The 26,006-nt window shown below is 44.5% G+C and overlaps 1 protein-coding gene across 1 annotated transcript in view; it reads right to left on the reverse strand.

Moving 5' to 3' along the window:
- Positions 1-22,384, reverse strand: part of TWF1 (twinfilin actin binding protein 1) — a 71,054-nt gene extending 48,670 nt beyond the window's left edge. Inside the window, exon 1 of the mRNA XM_040343888.1 lies at positions 22,198-22,384. Within this exon, the coding sequence (XP_040199822.1) occupies positions 22,198-22,222 (25 nt within the window). The 5' untranslated portion in view covers positions 22,223-22,384. The remainder of the gene's footprint in view (positions 1-22,197) is intronic.
- Positions 22,385-26,006: the final 3,622 nt, after the last annotated feature.

Raw genomic sequence — 26,006 nt, forward strand, 5'->3', positions numbered from 1 at the left:
GAAACGACATACAGGTATATATGCGGTGGGTGGTCTTTAAGTCTTTAAATTCGGCGAGTCTCTACAGCAACTACCATAATGTGCTGCTGATGGCAGACTTGCCTCCTAATCGGCTCTCTTGCAGCAATGCGCGGTCTGTGCTCTTAACCTTGTTGCTCAATTGCTATCCTTTCCTGATCTTCTTGCACTACATGAATCTACTTTATTCAGTGACTAAGCAGCTACTGATGATGTAACTCGACAGATGAGAGGATTATACACTGAACTGTGCATGCTTTGTAGTCGGTATACAATTTTTTTTTTTTTTAATTGCTAGCAGAATGTTTTTAGGGTAAAAGAGGCATACAAATTTTTTAGGACTGTGCAAATTAACTTTTAATTAATCGATTAATCTTTAATTTCTTTGATCGATCAAAATATTTTTGATCGATTACAATTCTTTTGATTGGTACTCACCTCTCCGCCGGCTTCTGGGCCTTCAGGGAGTTCCATCGGAGATCCAGTAACGTCACGGACACCGGCGGGGCTTGCCGTGTCCATCTGAAGGGCTCCTTTGCTGTGCCTTCATATCTGCATGGCGGCGGGACCTTACTATCTGCCACACGCAAGGGCTGTTACACTTCCCTCTATCAACCTGGGATTCTACAACCATCCACTGGGAGTTGTGATAGTTCCCTTCATGGGACATCTACATGCCGACGGACTGATGTCAACCTCTCCTCATCTGGATTCAGCAGTGGTATCATTGTACACATTTTTATACAAGTATCATACTTAGCTACATGTTTTTATGACTGCTTTTGGTACCGTTTGGTATTGCGCGCACCATTTTTACAGTTTATGTAGCTACATCGATTTTATCTCCAGTGCAATATTTATTTGGTTACCTACTTGAAGACTATAAAAGTTTTAATGCTATTCCCATCGAGTGCTGCCTTTGTGTGTTTTTTGTATCCTGCTATCCATTTTTCCAGTGGTTGGTAGCTGCACTGGGAATCAGCCTGCAAGGAGATCAGCTAAAAGTAGTTGGATCTGTATGTGCGTTATAATTAATCGAAATTAGTCGATTAAAAAAAAAAAAATGTATCGAACAGAAAAATTTTGATCAGTAACAGCCCTAAAATTTTTAAAAGTTTAAGTCTAGATGTCCTGGAAGTTTGGGGTGAGAGGTCACCTGGAGTCTAAAGCCAGTCATACAGAACTTGGATTTCCTGCTGAAATTCAATCAATGGATGGTCCTATCGATTACCACCTGGCTTGACAAATGTCGATTTAAAAACAGGCTTAGCTGAATGGAAAAATGTTGGCAAAATTGTGAATTTTGCCAATTGGGTAATTAGGTAGCTGTTAACACAATCCGTCTACTGAAGGCATAAAAGTATTGCTTAACAGCTCCTAAGGCAGGGTTTGACAAATTTGCTTGGAATCTAGGAGCCAGCTAAAAAAGTTAGGAGCCAGAAACGCACCCGTCCCGCCGAGCTCGCACGCAGAAGCGAACGCATATGTGAGTAGTGCCTGCATATGAAAGCAGTGTTCAAACCACACATGTGAGGTATCGCCACGATTGGTAGAGCGAGAGAAATAATTCTAGTCCTAGACCCCCTCTGTGACACAAATCATGCAACCTCTAGAATTTTTTTAAACCTATGGAGATTTTAAAGGGTAAAAAATTTGTCGCCATTCCACGAGCGGGCGCAATTTTGAAGCGTGACACGTTGGGTATCAAATTACTCGGCGTAACATTATCTTTCACGATATAAAAAAAATTTGGCTAACTTTACGGTTGTCTTATTTTTTAAATAAAAAGTGTATTTTTTACCAAAAAAAGTGCACTTGTAAGACCGCTGGGCAAATACGGTGTGACAGAAAGTATTGCAATGATGGCCGTTTTATTCTCTAGGGTGTTAGAATAAAAAATATATATAATGTTTGGGGGTTCTAATTAGAGGGAAGGAGATGGCAGTGAAAACACAGGAGAAGCTCCATTAACATTGATGGTTGTCTTGTCATGCCAACGGCCACCACAAGATGGCTCCAGATCACAGAAGGAAGCATAGGCCTGCAGAAGGCCACAAAGCCACGGCCTCAATTACCGGACGGCGCGGGAGGTGGGGGCGCACTGAGACACAGGATGGGGTATCCTGTGACTCCGTGCGCCCCCGCCGCGCGATCGCGTCGGCCAGTAATTGAGGCTGTGACTTTGCGGCCTTCTGCAGGCCTATGCTTCCTTCCCCAGGCGTCAGGTCGTCAATTCTAGTCGCAATTGCGACCGGGCGCCCGGATTTGTCGAACCCTGTCCTAAGGCAAGAAAAAAATGGTAGTATTAGTGTTGGCAATGAACAGGGTAGCTGATTTTAGACCCCAGGGGGCCTTGTACCTCTGACATCTGCAGACAAAATAATTAATGTTAAATATGTGGGTAAACTTACATTTCTCACAGGTAACTATGCAAAATTATAATTTAAGATAATATGTTTGGATTCTTGAGTAAGCTCATTGGTTACTGGTAATCTTTAAAAAAAAAAAAATATATATATTATACTGTGGCCAAATGAGAGCCAATAGGAAACCTTTGACCTCTATCCTCCTATAGAACTGGGATTTCCAAATTCTAATGTATAAATAATGTATAGAGACAAGTATTCCTCCATGTGTGCATAGTGAGTCGAACTAAATGCATGCTGTGGTGTCACTCAGCACTGGCCTTGCTTCTGTCAACAGCTCCTTCCCAGCGGTGTACTACCTCCCGAGAGACTATTGAAGAAACATTACAAATGAAATAGATGCGCCCAACACGCTGTATGGACATTCCTAGGCCCTGCATATGGTTTCACAATATAATGCATCTTAAGGCCAAGCTTCATAAAATTAGTTATAGATTAACCTATTGTAAAAATGACTGGCCTTTATCACTATAACAAATAGATATCTCTTTTACAAAGGCAGTAAACACAGGGAAGGCCTGCAACTATCACCCAGGAACTTTACTACATGTATGTGATAGAGTATAGTAACTCTATACAAAAATTAGTGGCTTATCTTTTTCTATCAAATGAGCATTTAAAGTATGTGTTACCCTGACATTGTTCTGACAAGTTTTTGCATTACCATGTACTTGTATCAAAAATTATCCTGTTCTCTTTGCAAAATTTCCTATGTGTCAAACGCCTGGCGATATATATACATACATACATACACAGTACAGACTAGGGGTGTAACGGATCAAAAAACTCACGGATCGGATCATTTTCGGGTCAGCAAAAAAAAAGGATTCAAGTCTGGGCTCTAGCTGGGCCAATGGCTCTATATGGTAATCAGAACCCACACATTTTTTAGGTCATCCCAATCCTAACAGGTTTCCATTAAATGTGAAATTTATCTAAAAAAGGTTTTTATTTTCCCCTACAGCTTTAGTGACCTAGCCTACATATGATGTCCCACGTCATTCAGGCTGCTGGATCCTGTAGAAATCTTCTGCGCAGGGGCCGGTCTGGTCCTCTTTCTGGCACTGAACTTCCAGCTCTGCAGGAGGTTAATAGGTTCAGGTCTCTGTGCTGAACACAATAGAAGAAGCTCCCAAGGGGTCTATCCCCCCTCTTTAACCAAAAACTCGTCGATCGTGACCGTCTGACAGCTAGACCATGTCCGCAAGGACAGCCGCGACCTCACTGCCACATCTCAGTTCATGTGAGCATTCCATATTACAGTCAAAGTAAATACTAGGTAAGGGGCGGGCCAGGCGGTAACAGGAGAGCCAGCACCAATCAGTGAGCAGAGACGGGACATCCCATCCAACCAATCACAGCCGATCTGTGATTGGTTGGGGTGGAGCAAGATGGCCACCGCTCCGGAGCTAGGCCGAAGCCGGGGACTTTCCTACGGCCGAGGCTCCGCAGATCCCATGGTGTGCCGATCGACGGTCCTCAATTTTGCCCGTTTCTTTATGGTTCTTCAAAAGAGCTTGAACAGCACATATTGAAAACCCAGTCTGCTTTGAAATCTTTACCTGAGAGACACCTTGCCGATGTAGTAGAACTACATTGTGTCTGGTTTGCTGTGCTCAGTCTTATCATGGTGTATGACCTGTGGCATTAAAATGTCTTACACAACTTCACCTAGTAGCAGAGTTTGGCTGTTCCTCACCCAGTTTTAAGGCTCCTACACAGCCGTTTGTTACAGTTAATGACTTGCATACATAGGTGTGTGCAGCCTATTGCATTAGGGTGTGCACCCCAAAGCTCAAACATGTGAGAGTGTATGTATGTTGCATCATATACAGGGAGTGCAGAATTATTAGGCAAGTTGTATTTTTGAGGATTCATTTTATTATTGAACAACAACCATGTTCTCAATGAACCCCAAAAACTCATTAATATCAAAGCTGAATATTTTTGGAAGTAGTTTTTAGTTTGTTTTTAGTGTTAGCTATTTTAGGGGGATATCTGTGTGTGCAGGTGACTACTATTACTGTGCATAATTATTAGGCAAATTAACAAAAAAAAATATATACCCATTTCAATTATTTATTTTTACCAGTGAAACCAATATAACATCTCAACATTCACAAATATACATTTCTGACATTCAAAAACAAAACAAAAACAAATCAGTGACCAATATAGCCACCTTTCTTTGCAAGGACACTCAAAAGCCTGCCATCCATTGATTCTGTCAGTGTTTTGATCTGTTCACCATCAACATTGCGTGCAGCAGCAACCACAGCCTCCCAGACACTGTTCAGAGAGGTGTACTGTTTTCCCTCCTTGTAAATCTCACATTTGATGATGGACCACAGGTTCTCAATGGGGTTCAGATCAGGTGAACAAGGAGGCCATGTCATTAGTTTTTCTTCTTTTATACCCTTTATTGCCAGCCACGCTGTGGAGTACTTGGACGTGTGTGCTGGAGCATTGTCCTGCATGAAAATCATGTTTTTCTTGAAGGATGCAGACTTCTTCCTGTACCACTGCTTGAAGAAGGTGTCTTCCAGAAACTGGCAGTAGGACTGGGAGTTGAGCTTGACTCCATCCTCAATCCGAAAAGGCCCCACAAGCTCATCTTTGATGATACCCGCCCAAACCAGTACTCCACCTCCACCTTGCTGGCGTCTGAGTCGGACTGGAGCTCTCTGCCCTTTACCAATCCAGCCACGGGCCCATCCATCTGGCCCATCAAGACTCACTCTCATTTCAGCAGTCCATAAAACCTTAGAAAAATCAGTTTTGAGATATTTCTTGGCCCAGTCTTGACGTTTCAGCTTGTGTGTCTTGTTCAGTGGTGGTCGTCTTTCAGCCTTTCTTACCTTGGCCATGTCTCTGGGTATTGCACACCTTGTGCTTTTGGGCACTCCAGTGATGTTGCAGCTCTGAAATAAGGCCAAACTGGTGGCAAGTGGCATCTTGGCAGCTGCACGCTTGACTTTTCTCAGTTCATGGGCAGTTATTTTGCGCCTTGGTTTTTCCACACGCTTCTTGCGACCCTGTTGACTATTTTGAATGAAACGCTTGATTGTTCGATGATCACGCTTCAGAAGCTTTGCAATTTTAAGAGTGCTGCATCCCTCTGCAAGATATCTCACTATTTTTGACTTTTCTGAGCCTGTCAAGTCCTTCTTTTGACCCATTTTGCCAAAGGAAAGGAAGTTGACTAATAATTATGCACACCTGATATAGGGTGTTGATGTCATTAGACCACACACCTTCTCATTACAGAGATGCACATCACCTAATATGCTTAATTGGTAGTAGGCTTTCGAGCCTATACAGCTTGGAGTAAGACAACATGCATAAAGAGGATGATGTGGTCAAAATACTCATTTACCTAATAATTCTGCACTCCCTGTATACACACACACACACACACACACACACACACACACTCTCTTATAAAGGAATGTAAAAAACATTTAAAAATGTATTAAAACATGAACGGTGTCAGTAGGGCAGAGGTTGGTGTCTGTAGTTTTTTCATTTTTATTTTCGTATTTTTTTTTTTACAGTTGTTTTAGAAGCCCTGTTGGGGGGGGCTTTGGTGAAATATCAGCTGGGGGAATCTGCGCTGCACGGGATGATTAGGGTGTGCCCGGGCACACCCCCTGCGCACGCCTATGCTTACATATGAAATTGATGATCAATAACACTTGTTTGGTACAATTAATTAATCATGCACCTAACTCCAATCCTTCACAATCCCTGACTTTGTGCAAATGTACAATGTGTGAAGTGTAATGCCCTGTACACGCGATCAGTTTTTCCGACAGGAAAACTGTCTTTTTTTCCCCAGCAGGAAAACGGCTGAAATTTGTCTTGCATACACACGGTCACGCTAATCTTGTCTGAAATTCCGAACGTCAAGAACGTGGTGACATACAACACGTACAACGAGCCGAGATCAATGAAGTTCAATAGGCAGTTTGGCTCTTCTGCTTAATTCTGAGGATGTGCGTTTTTTTTCCACGTCGTAATTGCATACAGACGACCATGCTCGATAGGAATTTTTCCTGTCATGAAAATGTAGATCCTGCTCTCAATCTTTTCTTGGCGGCCTTACCCCTGAGCAGATAACAAGTGGGGAAAATGCCCAGTCTCCAGGACAGGAAATTAGCTTTGCATATTGAGGAAATCGTGACTGAGCGATTACACTGCGTAATTGAGCTGGGAAGGTCTATTTTCAAGCAAGAGCGAGGAGTAAGGTAATTCATGCACTGTGCATCATTAAAATTTGATGTATGCCTGGGCTTGAACTTTAAGTACTATATGCCATACAACGTCTTTATAAGAATACTTTTGGGACAGCGAGATGCTTAGTGGCCATAATACTAAGAGACAAAGCATAAACAATAACAAAATACTCACACTACTATCCCAGAGTAAAGAACAAAACCAAAAATGTAAATAATATGGATGCATAAGTGTGCACACCCCTAAACTAATACTTTGTTGAAGCACCTTTTGATTTTATTACAACACTCAGTCTTTTTGGGTATGAGTCCATCAGCATTTCACATCTTGACTTGGCAATATTTTCCTACTCTTCTTTGCAAAAGCACTTCAAATCTGTCAGATTGCGAGGGCAACTCCTGTGCACAGCCCTCTTCAGACCACCCCACAGATTTTCAATCAATGGCTGGGCCATTCCAAAACGTTAATCTTCTCCTGGTGAAGCCATTCCTTTCTTGATTTGGATATACGATTTGTGTTGTTGTCATGCTGAAAGTTCTTCTTCATGTTCAGCTTTCTGGCAGAAGCCTAAGGCCCCTTTCACATTGAGGAGTTTTTCAGGCGGTAAAGCGCTAAAAATAGCGCTGCTATCCCGCCTGAAAAACTCCTGCACTGCAGACTCAATGTGAAAGCCCGAGGGCTTTCACACTGAGGCGATGCGCTGGCGGGAGACAAAAAAAATCTCCTGTCAGCAGCATCTTTGGAGCGGTGAGAGGAGCGGCATGTATACCGCTCCTTCCCATTGAAAACAATGGGAACCGCGGCAATACCGCCCGCAATGCGCCTCTATAGAGGCGCATTGCAGGCGATATTAACTCTTTATCGGCCGCTAGCGGGGGTTAATACCGCACCGCTAGCGGCTGATACCCGCGGCAATTCCGGCGGTATAGCGCCGCTATTTTTAGCGGCGTTATACCGCCACCGCAGCTCCCGCCCCAGTCTGAAAGGGGCCTAAAGGTTTTGTGTCAATATTGACTGGTGTTTGGAACTGTTCACTCTACCTTGACTAAGGCCCCTGTTCCAGCTGAAGAAGCATTATGCTGCCACCACTATGCTTCACAGTGGGTATGGCGTTCTTTTGGTGATGTCCAGTTTTGTTCTTGCTCCAAACATATCTTTTGGAATCATGGCCAAAAAAATCAACCTTGGTTTCGTCAGACCATAACACATTTTCCCACATGCTTTTGGGAGACTTCAGATCTTTTTTTGCAAAATTTAGCCAGGCTTGGATGTTTTATCTTTGTAAGAAAAGGCTTCCATCTTGCCACTCTACCCCATAGACCAGACATATGAATAATATGGGAGATTGTTGTCACATGTACCACACAGCCAGATATTCCTGCAGCTCCTTTAGTGTTGCTGTAGGCCTTTTAGAAGCCTCCCTGACCAGTTTTCTTCTCATGACAGGAGAGGTGCTTTACAGGTGCTATTTTTAGCACTATAGCGCCTGTAAAGCGCCTCAGTGTGAAAGGGGTCTAAAAGGTGGAATAAGTTCTGAAATGATTTCTCTTTGTCTCTTTTTTTTATATCACAGAAACCTGGCATTTTAACAGAGGTGTGTAGACTTTTTATATCCACTGTACATACACACATTATAAATACTTATTTTTTTGGATACATTTATCAGGGATGGTGGTGGAGAAATGGCGGGGTAACATGGAACATGGTAAAGCGACTGTTTTCTCTGTGCCCTGTTCACACCATACATGTGTGATAGTGTGCAGAAAAGCACAGCTCAGCCACATGATGTGAAAAAGCTTCCAACACACACACACACACACCACACACACACTTCTAGGTAGCAATTTTTCTTTCAGAATATGAGAATCTAAAAAGAAATAAAGATGAAACCTGTGCCCACTTGTTGATTAGTGTAGCAACCCTGCCAGATATTCCTATCAGATGACATATCTGCTAACACAGACAAAGATTTTTCTATTGAGACTCCACGTAGCTTTATTTGCAGACAAATTTCAATGCAGCAGGAAGCAGCTTTTCTAAATTTGCTGTTAAAGGGAATGGGAACATTTACAAAGATTGGCACAAAAACAATTTGAAAGGGGCCTAAGTTGCATCAAAGTAGTGCTGTGAATAAGTCACACCAATCTGATTGGGAGCCATTGAAAACAATGGGCTACAACTTGTCATGAGACTGTGTCCAAAGTCACACAAGTGTAAATGGTGCCTATAACTTTACAGTGAGCTGTCAGATAAAGGAAAAGTAACTGTAATAAATCATTCACTTGAGTGTGTAAAATTCAGCTTGAGCCACTGAAATTTGTAAACAATAGTCTTTTCTTTGGAAGTAAAGAGATATGAAAAGGAGCCAAGAGCTCCACCCACTGGATGGTTAAACGACTAAAATAATACTTTGAAAAAAAAAAAAAAGATCTTAGTCCTGTCCATAATAAATAAAGAAAATAGACAGTTTGGCTAAAGATTTCCTTTAAAGTTAAATGATACAATCATTATTTTCAGTACCCTGTATTACTCTACATTCATAGGAGTAAGTAAGAGGGAAAGCAAATAGTTTTGATCACTTCCATCTGCACAGCGTTGTACGGAAGGCTTCTTCCTTATAAGGATTGGACAAAGGCTGGTTTTGGGGCCTGATGACACTCAAGGGAAGGGACATGGCTATTGTTCTGACACTGGAATGTAATAAATGGAAGGCAGTGTATACTTATAAAAACTAAGAAAGCACAAACGCTGCCATGCCCTGCTCCAGTATGGAGTTAAAAGGCAGTTAACGGCAAGTCTGAGAAGAATCCTGTGAAACCTGTTCAGTATTTTACCAACCAAAGGATAATTGTAGTAATCTAACCCAACTCACTTGTACAGTATGTGATATTTAAGATATCGCAACAACAAGAGTGTGTGTTATGGAGACAAAAATCTTTACATGGTTTATAGCTGACCTCACTGGAAACGTTGAAGGATCTGCCACCTATGAGATCCGGATTGGCCCATCTTCCAGCAATGCAAGTACAGCTGGGGACCATGCCCGTGTAGTGTGCCTTGAAACAGCCACTTGTAGTCTGTACTGTCACTCGAACAAGAGGTGCCTCATCAATGCCCTTAGGGCACCTTCACCAGACTATTTTAATGAAAGGCTGCAGATTTTAAAATAATTTCTATTATTGTACAGTTCATGATTTAGACGCACAAGGTTTACACTGGCGTAATTAAAAACGCAGTATGCTTTTTTCATATATTGCAATTTTAATGTGCCTTTAACCACTTAAGGACCCATTCACGCCGATATACGTCGGCAGAATGGCACGGCTGGGCACAATCATGTACCTGTACGTGTCTCTTTAAGCCCAGCTGCGGGGTCGCGAGCGCGCCGCCGGTCGCGACCCAGTCCGAAGCTCCTTGACCGCGCGACCCGAACGCCGCCGGTGTCCCGGTCACCGGAGCTGAAGAACGGGGAGAGGTGTGTGTAAACAAACCTTCCCCGTTCTTCATTGTGGCAATGTCAGTGATCGTCTGTTCCCTGATATAGGGAAAGATGATCACTGACGTCGCACATCCAGCCCCGCCCCCCTACAGTTAGAAACACATATTAGGTCACACTTAACCCCTATAGTGCCCCCTAGTGGTTAACTCCTGCGTCGCAGGAAATGACAGGATTAGCCGTGGGTGGGGAAAGGACGAAGTATAATTGAACACCTTACAATCATGATAAGCTGACCAAAAAAATAAAAATAACGATCAATGAAGAAAATATTGCCATTTAATTAATAATTAAGATAAAAAAGTGGGCGAAACTTTGCTTTAAGATGTGTACAAGACGATTGGTTGTTTATTGAATGTATCCGAATTTCCCATCTGAGAGATTTGCTCATTTACAGCTCTATGGGCCGTTATTACTCTAATAATACTCTATTAATTACTTTATTCCAGTGTACTGATTCTGTCCCGTGTGCTCCTAAAGGAGGACTCCTGAAACAAGTCAAGTCCCCATGTTATGAACCCCTATGTGCAGAGTCATTTTTAATATTGTGTAATAGATTTTTAGTGGTATATAATAAAGTTGCTTTGATGGTACTCAGTTTCTCTTCTATGTCTCCACACAAAGTCCATGACTACATATTCTGTTCATAGTTTTACATGACTTGCTAGGATGTGGACATATAAACACACACAGTCTGGGCTTCTCTCTCGCTGTAGATACCTGTGAAACATGGACATGCGAAAAAAAAAAAAAAAAACACACCAAAAATTAAGATATGGTTTTTGATACCTGTGGGATCCCTGTAAAGGCTGGAAATCAACGTATTAGGCACCACTACTACGCCAATTGTCGCTAGCTTCTGGGTCCTGTGCTTAGCAGCTACCCTGCTGCATAGTTAACACAGTAGGTCACTCAATCGGCACCTACTTTACCTTTTCTCTGCCTCTCCACCTCATTCAGACTGGGTTCACACTGATGCGATGCAAGAACCAGTGCGATTACAGCACCGGTTCCCGCATCACTCCTCTCCAGCAGGCAGTTCAAACTGCCTTGTGCGAACCGCCGCGGGTGTCATTACCTTCCCCCAGTTTTGTTTACAGATCGCAGTGCGAACTGTGAACTCGCAGTTATCGGATCGCATAGGCGAGATCAAACAAGTCCCTTCACTATTTTTTGTGCGAGTCTAATGCGAGTTCAGCCATACAACTGTATGGCTGAACTCGCATGTGAATCCAGGTCAGAGTTTCCAACCGTCCGTATTTTTACGAACAGTTTGTAAAAACTGGCACTTTTTTCCCCCGTTCGTAAATGTCCGTGGTTGCGGGAATGTGCCAGTAAAAATAGCCGAGATCGGTTCGGCTTTGAACTGGGCATGGAGATTGGAGGCAGGGGGTGATGGTGGCTGCGGTGGCACCGCAGAGGGGGATGGAGGCAGGGGGTGTTAGTGGCAGGGGGTGATTGGAGGCAGGGGGTGTTGGTGGCACCGCAGAGGGTGGGGGATGGAGACAGGGCTTGTTGGTGGCACCGCAGAGGGGGATGAAGGCAGGAGATGATGGAGGCAGGGGGTGTTTGGAGGAGATTGGAGGCACCGCAGAGGGGGGTGAAGGCAGGGGGTGTTGGTGGCCGAGGGGGATGGAGGCAGAGGGTGATGTGACTAAATAATTTGCCCTTATTATATCGAAAATTACAAAAATATATGTTTTTTTACCTTAAAGTGGAGGTTCACCCAAAAAATAACATTACATTCAGCCGAGTTGTCCTAATGACAATCGGCTGTTTTTTTTCCGTACATACCTTATTTTCACCGCCGCTTCCGGGTATGTCTTCTGCGGGACTGGGCGTTCCTATCTGATTGACAGGCTTCCGTTAGTCGCATACTACGCGTCACGAGTTGCCGAAAGAAGCTGAACGTCGGTGCGCAGGCGCTGTATAGAGCCGCACCGACGTTCGGCTTCTTTCGGCAAATTGTGACGCGTAGTAGGCAACGGTCGGAAGCCTGTCAATCAGATAGGAACGCCCAGTCCCGCAGAAGACATACCCGGAAGCGGCGGTGAAATACGGTATGTAAGAGAAAAAAAAAAAAAACTGCCGATTGTCATTGGGACAACTCGGCTGAATGTAATGTTAAAAATTTATTTTTGGGTGAACCCTCGCTTTAATATCTACCTTAAATCATATTGCCATTTGCCTAGCGTACTTGTTTGTAGCCTAAATACTGAAATTTGCACCTAAAAATGTAATTTAGTAACTTTTGTGAAATGCCAGTAAAAACGTGGCTGCGCTAGTAAATTTCGGGTGTCATGCCAGTAAATTTCAATCTGGTAGGTTGGCAACACTGATCCGGGTTCAATCAGAGAATGCTTTGCATTTACTGAGATAATGAAATGTGTTCCCTAAATGGCACCCATGTCTAGCGAGCAACCTCCTGTGTTCACCAAGTAGCAGGGCAGACACTTGGAAGTTAGCAGCAAACAGCAGCAGTGCCTACAACAGACAATAGAGGTCGACCGATATATCGGCCGATTTTTGGCACTTTTTAATTAATCGGCATCGGCCGATTGTGCTTAAAAAAAAAAGCCGATGTAAAACCTCAGCGCGACTTGCAAATAAGGATGAGCTCCAGCGTGTTCGCATAGTACACGTGCAGAGCCCGCCAGGAAGTCTGCACGGCGCTGCGCTAATCACAGCCAGGGAGACATTTCCTGATCTCTGCAGCCGAGCATCGTGAAATGTCTCCCTGGCTGTGATTAGCACAGCGCCGTGCAGACTTCCTGGCGGGCTCTGTACGTGTACTATGCGAACACGCTAGAGCTCATCCTTGCTTGGAAATAACTTCTGTATCTAGAAGTCAATGCAAGTTGCCTGAAGTTTCCCAAGTAGCTACTTGTCTCTGGGCAGCCTACCAAGTGTGAGAAAAGAGATACAATGTTTCTACTTATCAATGAATTGAACTCCTGTGTAGAAGTTCTCAGTTTAACCATTTAAAGACCAAATCTTTTCTGACACTTGTTGCTTACAATTAAAAATCCTGTATTTTCTGCTAGAAAATCACTTTGAACCCCCAAACATTATATATTTTTTTTTAGCAGAGACCCCAGGGAATAAAATAGCGGTTGTTGCAATATTTTATGTCACATGGTATTTGCGCAGCAGTCTTTCAAATGCAATTTTTGGGGAAAAAATACACTTTAATGAATTAAAATAAAGTTTTGATTACCTGTTTTTGTGCCTGCTTTCTGATTCCCTTACCAAAGATGGCGGGGGCAGCACCCGAGAGCCGAGGGAGAGATCAGCTTCAGGTGCCGACATCCCAGGCGCCCAGGACAGGTAAGTGTCCATATATTAAAAGTCGGCAGGTGCAGTATTTGTAGCTGCTGACTTTTAATATTTATTTTTTTCTCGGCTGCTTTCACACTGGAGCGGGCAGGCATTGACGGTAAAACGCTGCTAGTTGTAGCGGCGCTTACCATAATTTTAGCGGCACTATTCGGCTGCTAGCGGCGCTTACCATAATTTTAGCGGCACTATTCGGCTGCTAGCGGGGCGCTTATAACCCAGCTAGCGGCCAATGAAGAGGTTAAATGCGCCCACTAGCACCACTGCAGAAGCGCTTTGCAGGCGCTTCGGCAGCAGTGCCCATTCATTTCAATGGGCAGGAGTGGTGGAGGAGCGGTATACACCGCTCCAAAGATGCTGCTTGCAGGACTTTTTTTTTTTTTTTTTAATGTCCTGCCAGCGCACCGCCCGGGGGGCGTTCACACTGAGACTGAAGGGGAGCTGTTTCGCAGGCACTATTTTTAGCCCAAAAGTGCCTGAAAAAAAATCCAGTGTGAAAGGGGTCCAACTGTTAGATTTTATGAGATGAAGGGGAAAAAAAAAAAATCGGCCCAACATATCGGCCCCAAAAAAAAAATAAAAAAAATAAAAAAAAAAAAAAAATCGGCCAGAGAAAATTCCATATCGGTCGACCTCTAACAGAGATTTCCAGCTTTCACAGGAATTGGACAGGTATGGCGCATACATACTTACATTGATCCAAGCTGGACTAATGTAACTATGCAAACACATGCAGACCTAAACTTTAGCTTTAACATGTTGTCTCCCTATACTGCTCCCAATTGTTCTGTATACATTTTAGCTAGGGTTGTCTCGATACTGGTATCGGGACCGATACCGAGCATTTGTACTTGTACTCGCACAAATGCTCCCGATGCCTTAGCCGATACCTGGGATGAGAGGGAGAGAGGCATCGTGTAAACAGGAAGTCAGCGGGCCGAGTCACGGGCGGAGTCTGCGGGTGGAGCAAAGATCTGAGCAGAGAGTCCTTGTGCAAGTAAGCTGGCAGGGGTGGAGGGCGCAACATGCAGCTGCATCATCTATCGCTATCATTGTCCAGAGTCGTCACATTTGGCAAGTAAAGTGACGCTATGTGTTGTCGTGAACATCCCGACACCCATATTGGTACACCCTGAACCCGACCATATAGTTTGGGCTGGGTGTAACAAGATGTCCGCTGCTGCTTTTATGCAGCCGAGTGCAGGGTGTACCAAGATGGGCGCCGTAGGCAGTATAGTAAAATATTATTATTTTTTACTCTCATGTAATTAAGTGCCAGCCATCAGTGCCCAGTCACCTGTAAGTGCCAGCCATCAGTGTCCAGCCATCATCGCCCAGCCACCTATCAGTGCCAGCCATCAGTGCCCAGCCACCTATCAGTGCCCAGCCGTCAGTGCCCAGCCACCTATCAGTGCCCAGCCGTCAGTGCCCAGCCATCAATCAGTGCTCAACAGTCAGTGCCACTGCCAGCCATGAGTGCATGCCATCAATCAGTGCACTACTCACCAATGCTGAATCAGTGCCACTTATCAGTCCTCAGTCAGTGCCAGCCATTAGTGCCAGGCATCAGTGTGTGCCACCTATCATTGCCACTGCCAGCCATCAGTCAGTGCCACCTTTTAGTGCCCATCAGTCAGTGCCATCTATAAGTGCCAGCCATCAATGTGTCACTGTCACATGACATTAAAAAAAAGTGGTATCGGGACAACCCTCATTTTAACATTAGTGTTCCAACAATATTTGTACATTGAACTTTAGATTTAGGCTCCGTTCACACTTCTGCGACTTGTCATGTGACTTTGGACATCAAAGTCCCGTGACAAGTCACAGCCCATTCTTTTCAATGGCACCAGTTTAAACCGTTGCGACTTAAAGTTGCAGCAATTTTGAAAAGGTGCCTGCACTACTTTGGTGCTACTTTCGTTGCGACTTTTGGCCAGAGATTGTAAAGTCAGATCAAAGTCACACTGAAAATCATGCGACTTTGGAGATGCACTATTGTGAATGAAGCCTTACCAAAATTTAATATCAGAAGCTAAACTACCCAATCAATCTGTATGCCTAGGCAACGTCTCCTCTACCTCTCTGCACGTTCCAGAAGATTGCCTGGTCACTGAGAAAGTGCAGCGCAACTCATGCATTCGCAGTGCGTGCCTGGCTGGCTGTGAAGCCACAAGCTGTCACAGGTGAGTCCCCACACTTCCAATAAAGGTGCCGCAAAGAAGAGGGGGAGAGTAGCGAGGCTCCGTGCGGCCACATCGCTGGACCGTGGGACAGGCGAGTGGCTGTTTATTAAAAGTCAGCAGCTACACTTTTTGTAGCTGCTGACTTAACAAAACGTACAAAGGAGTGGAACTCTGCTTTAAGAAGATTGCACAGTCAGATTGTAACATTTTGTGGTGAGCTTCAGCCACGTGTATCAAAAGTGATAACGAGCATTTCTTTTTGTTCATAGCAGCCAGTCAGATCATCTTTTCATTTTTACCTCTGCACTCTATTAAAGAGGAAGTAAACCCAGTTACACATTAAGAACAAAAAAAAAAAAAAACCTGCAAGACAAAGCCATAATGAGCTAGTAGGACTAGCATACTAGCTCATTATGCATGTACTAACCTTAGAACGAAGCACCAGAAGCCATCCTCATGTCCCCCTCTGCCGCATCCATCGCTCCTTACTTCCGGGTATCACCGCTCCGGCGCTGTGATTGGCCGGAGCGGCGATAACGTCACTCCGCTAATGCACGCGGGAGCCGTCAAATTCGGCATTGCCAAATTTAGGACGGCTATTCTCAGTGCGCCTGTGCGCCGTAGACAGCGGTGCCTGTCATTGGCGAATATCTCCTAATCTGTGCAGGTTTAATAATATTCCTATCAGATAGGAATAGAAGAAAGCAGATTTCTATGGCCAGCAAGAAACCTTTTTACAAAAAAGGCACCGTAACCTCTGTCTGGTCAAAAGAAAGAGCTCTGACATGTCAGAACAGAAGTTCAGCATGCTCAACACCATAGTGAAATGTAGCAGGCAAGGCCACTGTTTACACCAGAACACGTGTTCTTGTAATGTGCTTTATTTTCCACATAATGCATCGGAAACTATCCAGCAAAGTATGAGGGAAAAAAAAAATCATAAAGTAACTATAGTAGCAAATTGTAATTAAAACTATAAAGCCCTCAAAAACATTGCAGGTTCATGTATCCAGAATGAATCACCATTACCCACAATTAATCAAGATCCACTGACACCATTGAGATGCAGCTACATGAATGCACCTAGGCAGCGCAGCACAGCGATTCTTAAAGTGATACTAAACACACATTGTTTTCTTATATTGACCCTTCTATTTCTGTATGTAGATGATGGCACTGTAATTATTTTTATTTTTTTATTATATATATATATATATATATATATATATATATATATATATATATATATATATATATATATATATATATATATATATATATATATATATATATATATATATATATAATATATTACTTTATTTAAAAAAAACAATATATTTTACTATAATAAATATCCCCCCCAAAAAAATTAGTTTAGGCCAATATGTATTCTAAAAAAAAAACAAAAAAACGCAATAAGCGTATATTGATTGGTTTGCGCAAAAGTTATAGTGTCTACAAAATAGGGGATAGATTTATGTAATTTTTTTTTTTTTTTTTTTTTTTACCAGGAATAGTGGTGATCAGTGATTTTTAGCGCCGGACAGATTGGTAACCTTTGACACTTTTTGGGACCAGTGACATTTATACAGCGATCAGTGCCATATAAATGCACAGATTACTGTATAAATGACACTGTCAGGGAAAGGGTTAAATGTGTTCCCTGGGAGGGGTTTCTAACTGTGGGGGGGAGGGGACTGACTGGGAGTAGAGGGAGAACTCTGTTCTTGATCAATAGGAACAGATGATCTCTATCTACTCCCCTGACAGAATGGGAATCTGCTTGTGTACACTGGCAGATCCCCGTTCTGGCTCTGTGGTGCAATTGTGGGTGGCCAGCAGACATTGTAGCCTCCGGTCACGCACATCAGCTCTGGTGCCGTGCGTGCCCACTCTATTTACACGAACCGACGTACAGCTACGGCGATTTGCGTATTAGAGCCAACCCGCCACAGTATAATGACGGCGGCTGGTCAGTAAGTTGTTAAAGTGGTTCAAAGTTTTTTTAAATCTTGCATTAAAGGTAAAAAAAATAAAAAAAAAATAAAAACTTTTAATAGTGCTTCCTCTGGAGGCACTAAGCAGGGGGAGGATCTAGAAGCACTGACAGGGGAACGGTAGAAGAGGTGGATCCAGCTACTCTGTGCAAAACCACTACACAAAGCAGGCAAGTATGACATGTTTGTTGTGTTTTTTTTATTATTATTATTATTATTCTTCAAGCTTTACAATCACCTAAATACCCAAAACATATTGGCATTTTTATGTGTTTCACTGTTTACAATAAAAGACAACTGCTATGCTGATCTATACCAATGTGCAGGCTTTCCTTCATGGTATTGTTGAAAATAGGCAGTTGGATTGCATTTTCTCTGCTTCCCGACCGCCTATCAAGGCCACTGAAATCTGTCAAAGCTGAGAGTGGATAGAGAGGTGTATACACAGCAATGTTAGCGTTTGCCTTATTTCACGGTGAGGGAAATATAGTGCTGCCTGCTGAATTCTGCAGACGTTGATATTTTGCAACCTCTATTCACTTCTACTGAAATGTGGCAAAAAAAACACCAAAGTGTGTGAAAGCATAAAAAGAATAATAAAAAAAAAAAATTAAAAGTCAACGCAAGTCGCAATTAAATCACAAAAAGTAGTGCAGGAACCTTTTTCAAAGTCGCTGCGATTTGAGTCGCAATAATTTACTGTTCCATTTGCTGCAACGGGGTGCAACTTTTCATACAATTTTAAACCATCAAATTGCATGACAAATCGCACTGGTGTGAATTAGGGTTTACAGTCTGTGGAATTAAAGGTATTGATTTTAGTATCAGAGCATTTGCACAAGTTCAAGTACTCATGCAAATGCTTAGTATCGGCACCGATACTGGAATTGGTGCAGCACTAATAGCGTGTTGTGGTGCTCTGCGGCAAAACTTTCTGTGACATTTTGGTGTGTCGGAAAGCCAAATGGCTGCCTTGATGCAATGCATGTTAATGGGCGAGATAACCCATGGTAATGCACTGCACACGTTATGCACATGCAAGGGCCATGTTTGCCCACATGGGAGGCTTAGGTGTTCTGTACATCCCTGTGCAGGTAGTCCCATTAACCTCAGTCAGGACACAGCCACTGCTCCTAATTCGACAGACGACTGGGCGTGGGTCCCTGAGCACACAATGTCTGCATTCAGGGACCCACACAGATGTCCTATTGGGAGCAGCGGCTGTGTCCATGCAGCTCCTGCAACCCAACAGACATGAATGGGACTGCCTGCACAGGGATGCAGGAAACACATGTGCTTCCCGGGGGGGAAAACATGGCCCTTGTATAATAAGGCTTACCTATAGGTAGTGTAAGTATCTCCTAAACCGTGCACTGTTTAGGAGATATTTACTGTACCATGCAGCCAGTGACATCACTGGCACATGCACCCGTGTCATTCCATCAGAGCCCTGTGCTGTGACCGGTGGCTCCGGCGCATATGCGTGGGAGTGACGTCATCGCGGCTCAGGCCAGTCACAGAGCTGGGACCTGCGACCCCATTAGAAAGACAGGTGGAGATTGAAGCGGTCTCCAACAATGACATTAGATCGCAGGAAAGCTTTGGTTTCAGGCAAGTGTCACATAATGTGCTAGTATGCAATGAATACTAGCACAGTATGCCTTTGCTTTGCAGGTAAGAAAAAAAAGAAAAGGGCCAGCGGTTTACAAATGCTTTAAAGTGGAACTTTCGTCAGTAAATTAACCACTTAAGGACCTTGGGTGTTTTTCAGATTTGGTGTTTACAAGACTAAAACAGTTTTTTTTGCTAGAAAATTACTTAAAACCCCCAAACATTATATATATATTTTTTTCTAACACCCTAGAGAATAAAATGGCGGTCATTGCAATACTTTTTGTCACACCGTATTTGCGCAGCGGTCTTACAAGCGCACTTTTTTTGGAAAAAATTCACTTTTTTAAATTAAAAAAATAAGACAACAATAAATTTGGCCCAATTTTTTTATATATTGTGAAAGATAATGTTACGCCGAGTAAAATGATACCCAACATGTCACGCTTAAAAATTGCGCCCGCTCGTGGCATGGCGTCAAACTTTTACCCTTAAAAATCTTGACGTTTAAAAAATTCTATAGGTTGCATCTTTTGAGCTACAGAGAAGGTCTAGGGCTAGAATTATTGCTCTCACTCTAACGATCGCGGTGATACCTCACTTGTGTGGTTTGAACACCGTTTTCATATGCGGGTACTACTCACGTATGCGTTCGCTTCAAGCTCGTTGGGACGGGGCGCTTTAAAAAAAACATTTTTTGTTTTCTTATTTATTTTATTATTTTTTACACTGAAAAAAAAAAAAATCTTGATCACTTTTATTCCTATTATAAGGAATGTAAACATCCCTTGTAATAGAAAAAAGCATGACAGGTCCTCTAAAATATAAGATCTGGGGTCAAAAAGACCTCAGATCCCATATTTAGACTTAAATGCAAAAAAAAAAAAAATGGAAATTTTGTCATTTGAGAAAATGACAAAAAAAAAAATGTGCCTTTAAGACGCATTGGCGGGACTGACGTTTTGACGTCACTTCCGCCCAGCAATGCTATTGGGACGGGTGGGGGCCATCTTGCCCTCACTCGCATCCCCACACACCAGCTGAAAGGACCCGATCGCCTCCGCCTCTACCGACGGCTCCGGTAAGCGGCAGGTGGCGCAGGAGAGCGGCGGGAGGGGGGCTCCTATCCCGCCGCGATAACGGTGATCTCGTGGCGAATCCGCCGCGGAGACCACTGTTATCGTTTACAGGACCCCTCATGCTAAACATTGATACCTCGGTTGTGGCAGCAGCTGCTGCCGTTACCGAGATATCCATCTTTAAAAAAACGATCACTTCAGGCTGGTCTCTGTTGCAGGTATAGCTATGTAAAACATAAAAAAAATAAGTATCCATACTCTTTATTCTTAATACAATGTCTCACCCTGCTCTGCACATGCCCAGTTGCTCTCCATTTTAAGGCACTGTTGAGTTTGTAGAGGCCGATCTGCTGACAGCCTTGAGCCCAGGTTCACACTGATGTGGGTTTAAAATTATGTAAGTTCAGCTGAAGTCGCACGATTTCAAACACGCACGTCAGTCCGACTTAGGGCGCGATTTCAGAGACATCTGTGTGGGTTTCTGCACAGATGTCTATTGAAATTGCCACCAAAGTGCCAAAAGTAGTGCAGGAACTACTTTTGGGAATCGGTGCAGTGTCGCACCGATTCGTATGGGGCTGTTGCCAGGAATAGCCGGCGATTTGACTTGTCAAATCGCATGTCAAAACGGCCAGATATGAACGTGGCCTAAAGCGGAATTAAACTCTCCTATCTATTACAGCCAAGTAAGCATGAGCTCCGGCGTGTTCGCATAGAACATGTGCAGAGCCCGCCAGGAAGTGAGCACGGCGCTGTGCTAATCACAGCCAGGCAGACATTTCCCGATGCTTGGCTGCAGGGATCATGCAATGTCTCCCTGGCTGTTATTAGCGCAGCGCCGTGCATACTTCCTGGCGGGCTCTGCACTAAGGATGAGCTCCGGCGTATTCGCATAGAACACGTGCAGAGCCCGCCAGGAAGTCGGCCCCCATGCTGCGCTAATCACAGCCAGGCAGACATTGTCCGATGCTCGGCTGCAGAGATCGGGAAATGTCTGCCTGGCTGTGATTAGCGCAGCGCGGGTGCCGACTTCCTGGCGGGCTCTGCACGTGTTCTATGCGAACACGCCGGAGCTCATCCTTACTCTGCACGTGTTCTATGCGAACACGCCAGGGCTCATCCCTACAGCCAAGGAAGCTGCTTCTGTTGGATCTGCAACTGCCATGGTGCTGCACGTCTGATCAGTTATAACACCAGCCATTTGATGCGTTGACGGTTTGGTCGAAGACACAGGTAAATGTGACAGTTAGCATTCCTGGCATTCCAGGAATGTAACTGTTTTTTTTTTAACCATTAAATTGATGGGTTTACTTCCGCTTTATGATTTGCTGCTGCTCGGGGGATTCAGCAAAATGGCAGCCTCTGGTAAGAAGACACAGGAGCGATGCTGGAGGCAATTTACAGGATACACTCATTTTGGTGGCGCAATTATTAATATGGAATGTATGGTCCTTGCTGAAGAACATTATTAATTGATCAAGTTGTTGTGGGTAAAGTCCCACTTTGTGAATGAGGCCTAAACCTCCCTAATGGAGATACAGACAGCAATACAAAGCCAACAGAATGTTCTGCCCCTCACCACTCTAAAGAAAAGTTCTACTTTATATATCTTCAGATAGACTGTAGATGTATACACTTTATATATGTAAGATAGAGCAAAGAAAGGGTGAGGTGTTCATAGCAAGCAATAACCTCATTCTCCTATGCAGAGCCCTAGATAATAACAAGGAAGTGCAGATAAGGAGCAGCGTGTATGCTCTTCATACAGGAGTCACACACAGGGAGAGCCCCCCTCTCTATCCCCGCACTCACCCTGAATGCCGGTCTGGTGAGACATGATGGTGAAGAGCCCGCAGTTGGTGAGGGTGAACCAGGAAGTGACAGGGCTGAGCCGGCAACCGCGGGATACACGTCATCGGCCCGTACACTGGTTGCCGAGCAACCGAGCCCAGTCCCAAACTCCGCTAGCCTAGGACACGCCCTCTTGTGGTGTTCAGTCAGGGACGGTCCTGAGTGACCTCATTATACACACACCTGTCCCCTTCCTGGAATGTAAAACCGCCACACACAGAGCGACAATTCCTTTCAGTGTCCCTATAAGGAGTTTTCCACTTACTTCCTGTTCTGGAATTCACCTTAAAGGCATAGTCCATTAAAATGAACTCATTCAATTAAGAAATCAAAATAAATTGAATGCACAAAATAAAAATAAATAAAATATTGCAAAGTGCATTTATTAACCCTTTCACTGCTAGGGCTTTTTTTTGCGATTTTTTGCACACATGTTTAAAAAGTAATTTTAGGTCTGATAATTACTTAAAGCGGAGGTTCACCCATAGAGAACACATTTTCCCCTTAGATGGATGCTCGTTTTTTCTAGGGGAATCGGCTAGTTGTTTTAAAATATGAGCAGTACTTACCGTTTACGAGATGCATCTTCTCCGCCGCTTCGGAGTATGGGCTGCGGGACTGGGCGTTCCTTCTTGATTGACAGTCTTCCGAGAGGCTTCCGACGGTCGCATCCATCGCGTCACGATTTTCCGACGGTGCGCAGGCGCAGTATAGAGCCGCACCGGCGTTCGGCTTCTTTCGGCTACAAGTGACGCGATGGATGCGACCGTCGGAAGCCTCTCGGAAGACTGTCAATCAAGAAGGAACACCCGCTCCCGAAGACCCATACCCGGAAGCGACGGAGAAGATGCATCTCGAAAACGGGTAAGTACTGCTCATATTTTAAAACAACTAGCCGATTCCCCTAGACAAAACGAGCAGGAATCTAAGGGGAAAAGGTAAAAAAATAAATATGTTGCCGAAAAAAGCCAAACGTCGGTGCGCAAGCGCCGTATAGAGCCGACTCGCAGTCCGGCTTCTTTCGGCAACTCGTGACGCGGCCGAATGCGCCGAGGGGAACCTTTTGTCATACGTCAATCACTTAGCCTGTGCATAGGAACGCCCACTCCCGCGGGATTCACTACCCGGAAGCCGGGGGGGGGAAATAACGAAAAAAGCGGTATGTACGGCAAAAAAAAAAAAAAAGATCTGCATACTGTCAATGTCGGTAGTGAGCTGAATGTAATGTTAGAATTTTTTTTTTAGGGTGAACCCCCTTTTTAAAAGGGGTTGTAAACCTACGTGTTTTTTCACCTTAATGCATCCTATGCATTAAGGTGAAAAAACACCTTGCAGTGTCCGACCCCCCCAGCCCCCCGTTTTACTCACCTGAGCCCCGAATTTTTGTGGGCGTGTCCCTGCCCCTGCCGTCCTTCTCTCCTTGGAGTCCCGACTTTGATTGGATAGATTGATAGCAGAGCAGCCATTGGCTCCCGCTGCTGTCAATCAAATCCAATGATGCGGGGCCGAGTTATACACGTGGGCCCAGATTCACAACGGAGATACGACGGTGTATCTCCAGATAAGCCGTCGAATCTCTGCGTTGCGCCGTCGTATCAATGCGACTGATTCTTAGAATCAGTTACGCATAGATATCCATTAGATCCGACAGGCGTAAGTCTCTTACGCGTCGGATCTAAACTGCATTTTTTTTTTTACCGCTAGGTGGCGCTTCCGTCGAATTCCGCGTTGAGTATGCAAATTAGCTAGATACGCGAATTCCCGAACATACGCGTGGCCGACGCAGTAAAGTTACGACGTTTACGTTAGGCTTTTCCCGGCGTAAAGTTGCCCCTGGGTCTATGAGGCGCAGCCAATGTTAAGTATGGCCGTCGTTCCCGCGTCAAAAGTTACGTCGTTTGCGTAAGTTGTCCGTGAATGGGGCTGGACGGCATTTACGTTCACGTCGAAACCAATGACGTCCTTGCGACGTCATTTGGAGCAATGCACACTGGGATATTTTACGGAAGGCGCATGCGCAGTTCGGCACGGGGACGCGCTTAATTTAAATGATACACGCCCCCTACCCGCCGAATTTGAATTCCGCCAGGTGATTTACGCCGCAACTTACGGAGAAAGTGCTTTGAGAATACAGCACTTGTCCGTGTAAGTTGCGGAGGCGTAACGTAAATCAGATACGTTACGCCTGCACAAAATTGCGCGGCTGTACGTGAATCTGCCCCTTGGCATCTATGAACGCTGAGTGTGTGACACGGGAGCACGCCCGCAAGGTAACCCCCTCAGGAGAGAGCTTCCCAGAGGGGGTTATCTAATGCGGGGAGGAGCCGCAAGAGCCGCTGTGGGACCCCAGAACAGGAGGATCAGAGACACTCTGTGCAAAACAAACTGTACAGTGGAGGTAAGTATGAAATGTTTGCTATTTAAAAAAAAAAAATGGGAACCTTTAGTGTCACTTTAAGGTAGGGTGACCACATTTCCAAACTACCATTCAGGGACACCCCCCTTCCCAAAAATCAGCTTGTGGTGTAACAAATCACAGCACAGTGATTGGACACAAGAGGCGGGATTTATGATTTCTCCAATCACAAGCAGGGGGCAGGGATTGTGCTCCTTTAGGCATTCCCAGCCAAGACAAGTACTGTCAGTTAGGGATGAGCTCCAGCGTGTTCGCATGGTACATGTGCAGAGCCCGCCAGGAAGTGTGCACGGCGCTGCGCTAATAACAGCCAGGGAGACATTTCCTGATCTCTGCAGCCGAGCATCGGGACAATGTCTCCCTGGCTGTGACTAGCGTAGCGCCGTGCAGACTTCCTGGCGGGCTCTGCACGTGTACGATGCAAACACGCTGGAGCTCATCCCTACTGTCAGTGAGTAAAGCGGTGATGTGGCAGTCTTATTTGAGGGCATTCGTTTGGCTTGGGGGGTGGCTGTGTCAGTTTCATTCCGGGACACTGTATTGTCCTGGAATGAAGGTGCCCGGGACAGACCTGTAAAATGCGGGACTGTCCCGGGCAATCCGGGACATGTGGTCACCCTACTTGTGGAGGAGCAGACATGAAGAGGCAAACCCTGCATTTTCCAAGATGTCTGCCTCCAGGCAGAGAAACGTGCAGAACAAGGCATGATAAGTCAGTTATGGCCTATGGGTAAGGTGACCAGATTTTTAAAATTAAACCCGGGGACATTTTTTACTAGTAATAGCGCCAATCAGCCACTGTCTGCCCGCCGCCTCACAGCCTGTCAAGTCTAATGCTGGCCATACACTCCACGAAAAATAGTCTGAACGAACTTTCGAAAAACGAACATTCGGTCGTGAGTGCAAACGATAGTGCCATCATATAATGACAGATAAATCGTTCAGTGAACATAAATAAAAAAAATTTGGTTCGTTTTTTTACATATACCTAGTGCAGAAAGTTCGGACGGGAAACACATTAACCTTCCGATTTATCGTTCGTTCGGCAGAAAATTTCCAAACTTGTCCTTCGTTTTTTCGGCTCAAAAACGTCCCAACAATTTTCGATTTTGTGCCCATTAACTGTTCGAAAAACGAAAGATCTTTCTGAACGACCGAATTTCGGCTGAATTTTCGTATAGTGTATGGCCAGCATTACTCCCCGGCTACTACTGGGTGAGGTGCGGAGGAAGATCCCTCCACCAGGGAAGGCAAGGAGATAAACAGGCAGGCGGCTGGCCGGGACTTGCACCAAGGCAGAAGAACATGTGAGCGGAGCTGGATGGGCATGCGCCCAAAACTGAAGAGATATTCC

This window comes from Rana temporaria, chromosome 3, assembly GCF_905171775.1.
Source record: "Rana temporaria chromosome 3, aRanTem1.1, whole genome shotgun sequence".
Lineage (NCBI taxonomy): Eukaryota > Metazoa > Chordata > Amphibia > Anura > Ranidae > Rana > Rana temporaria.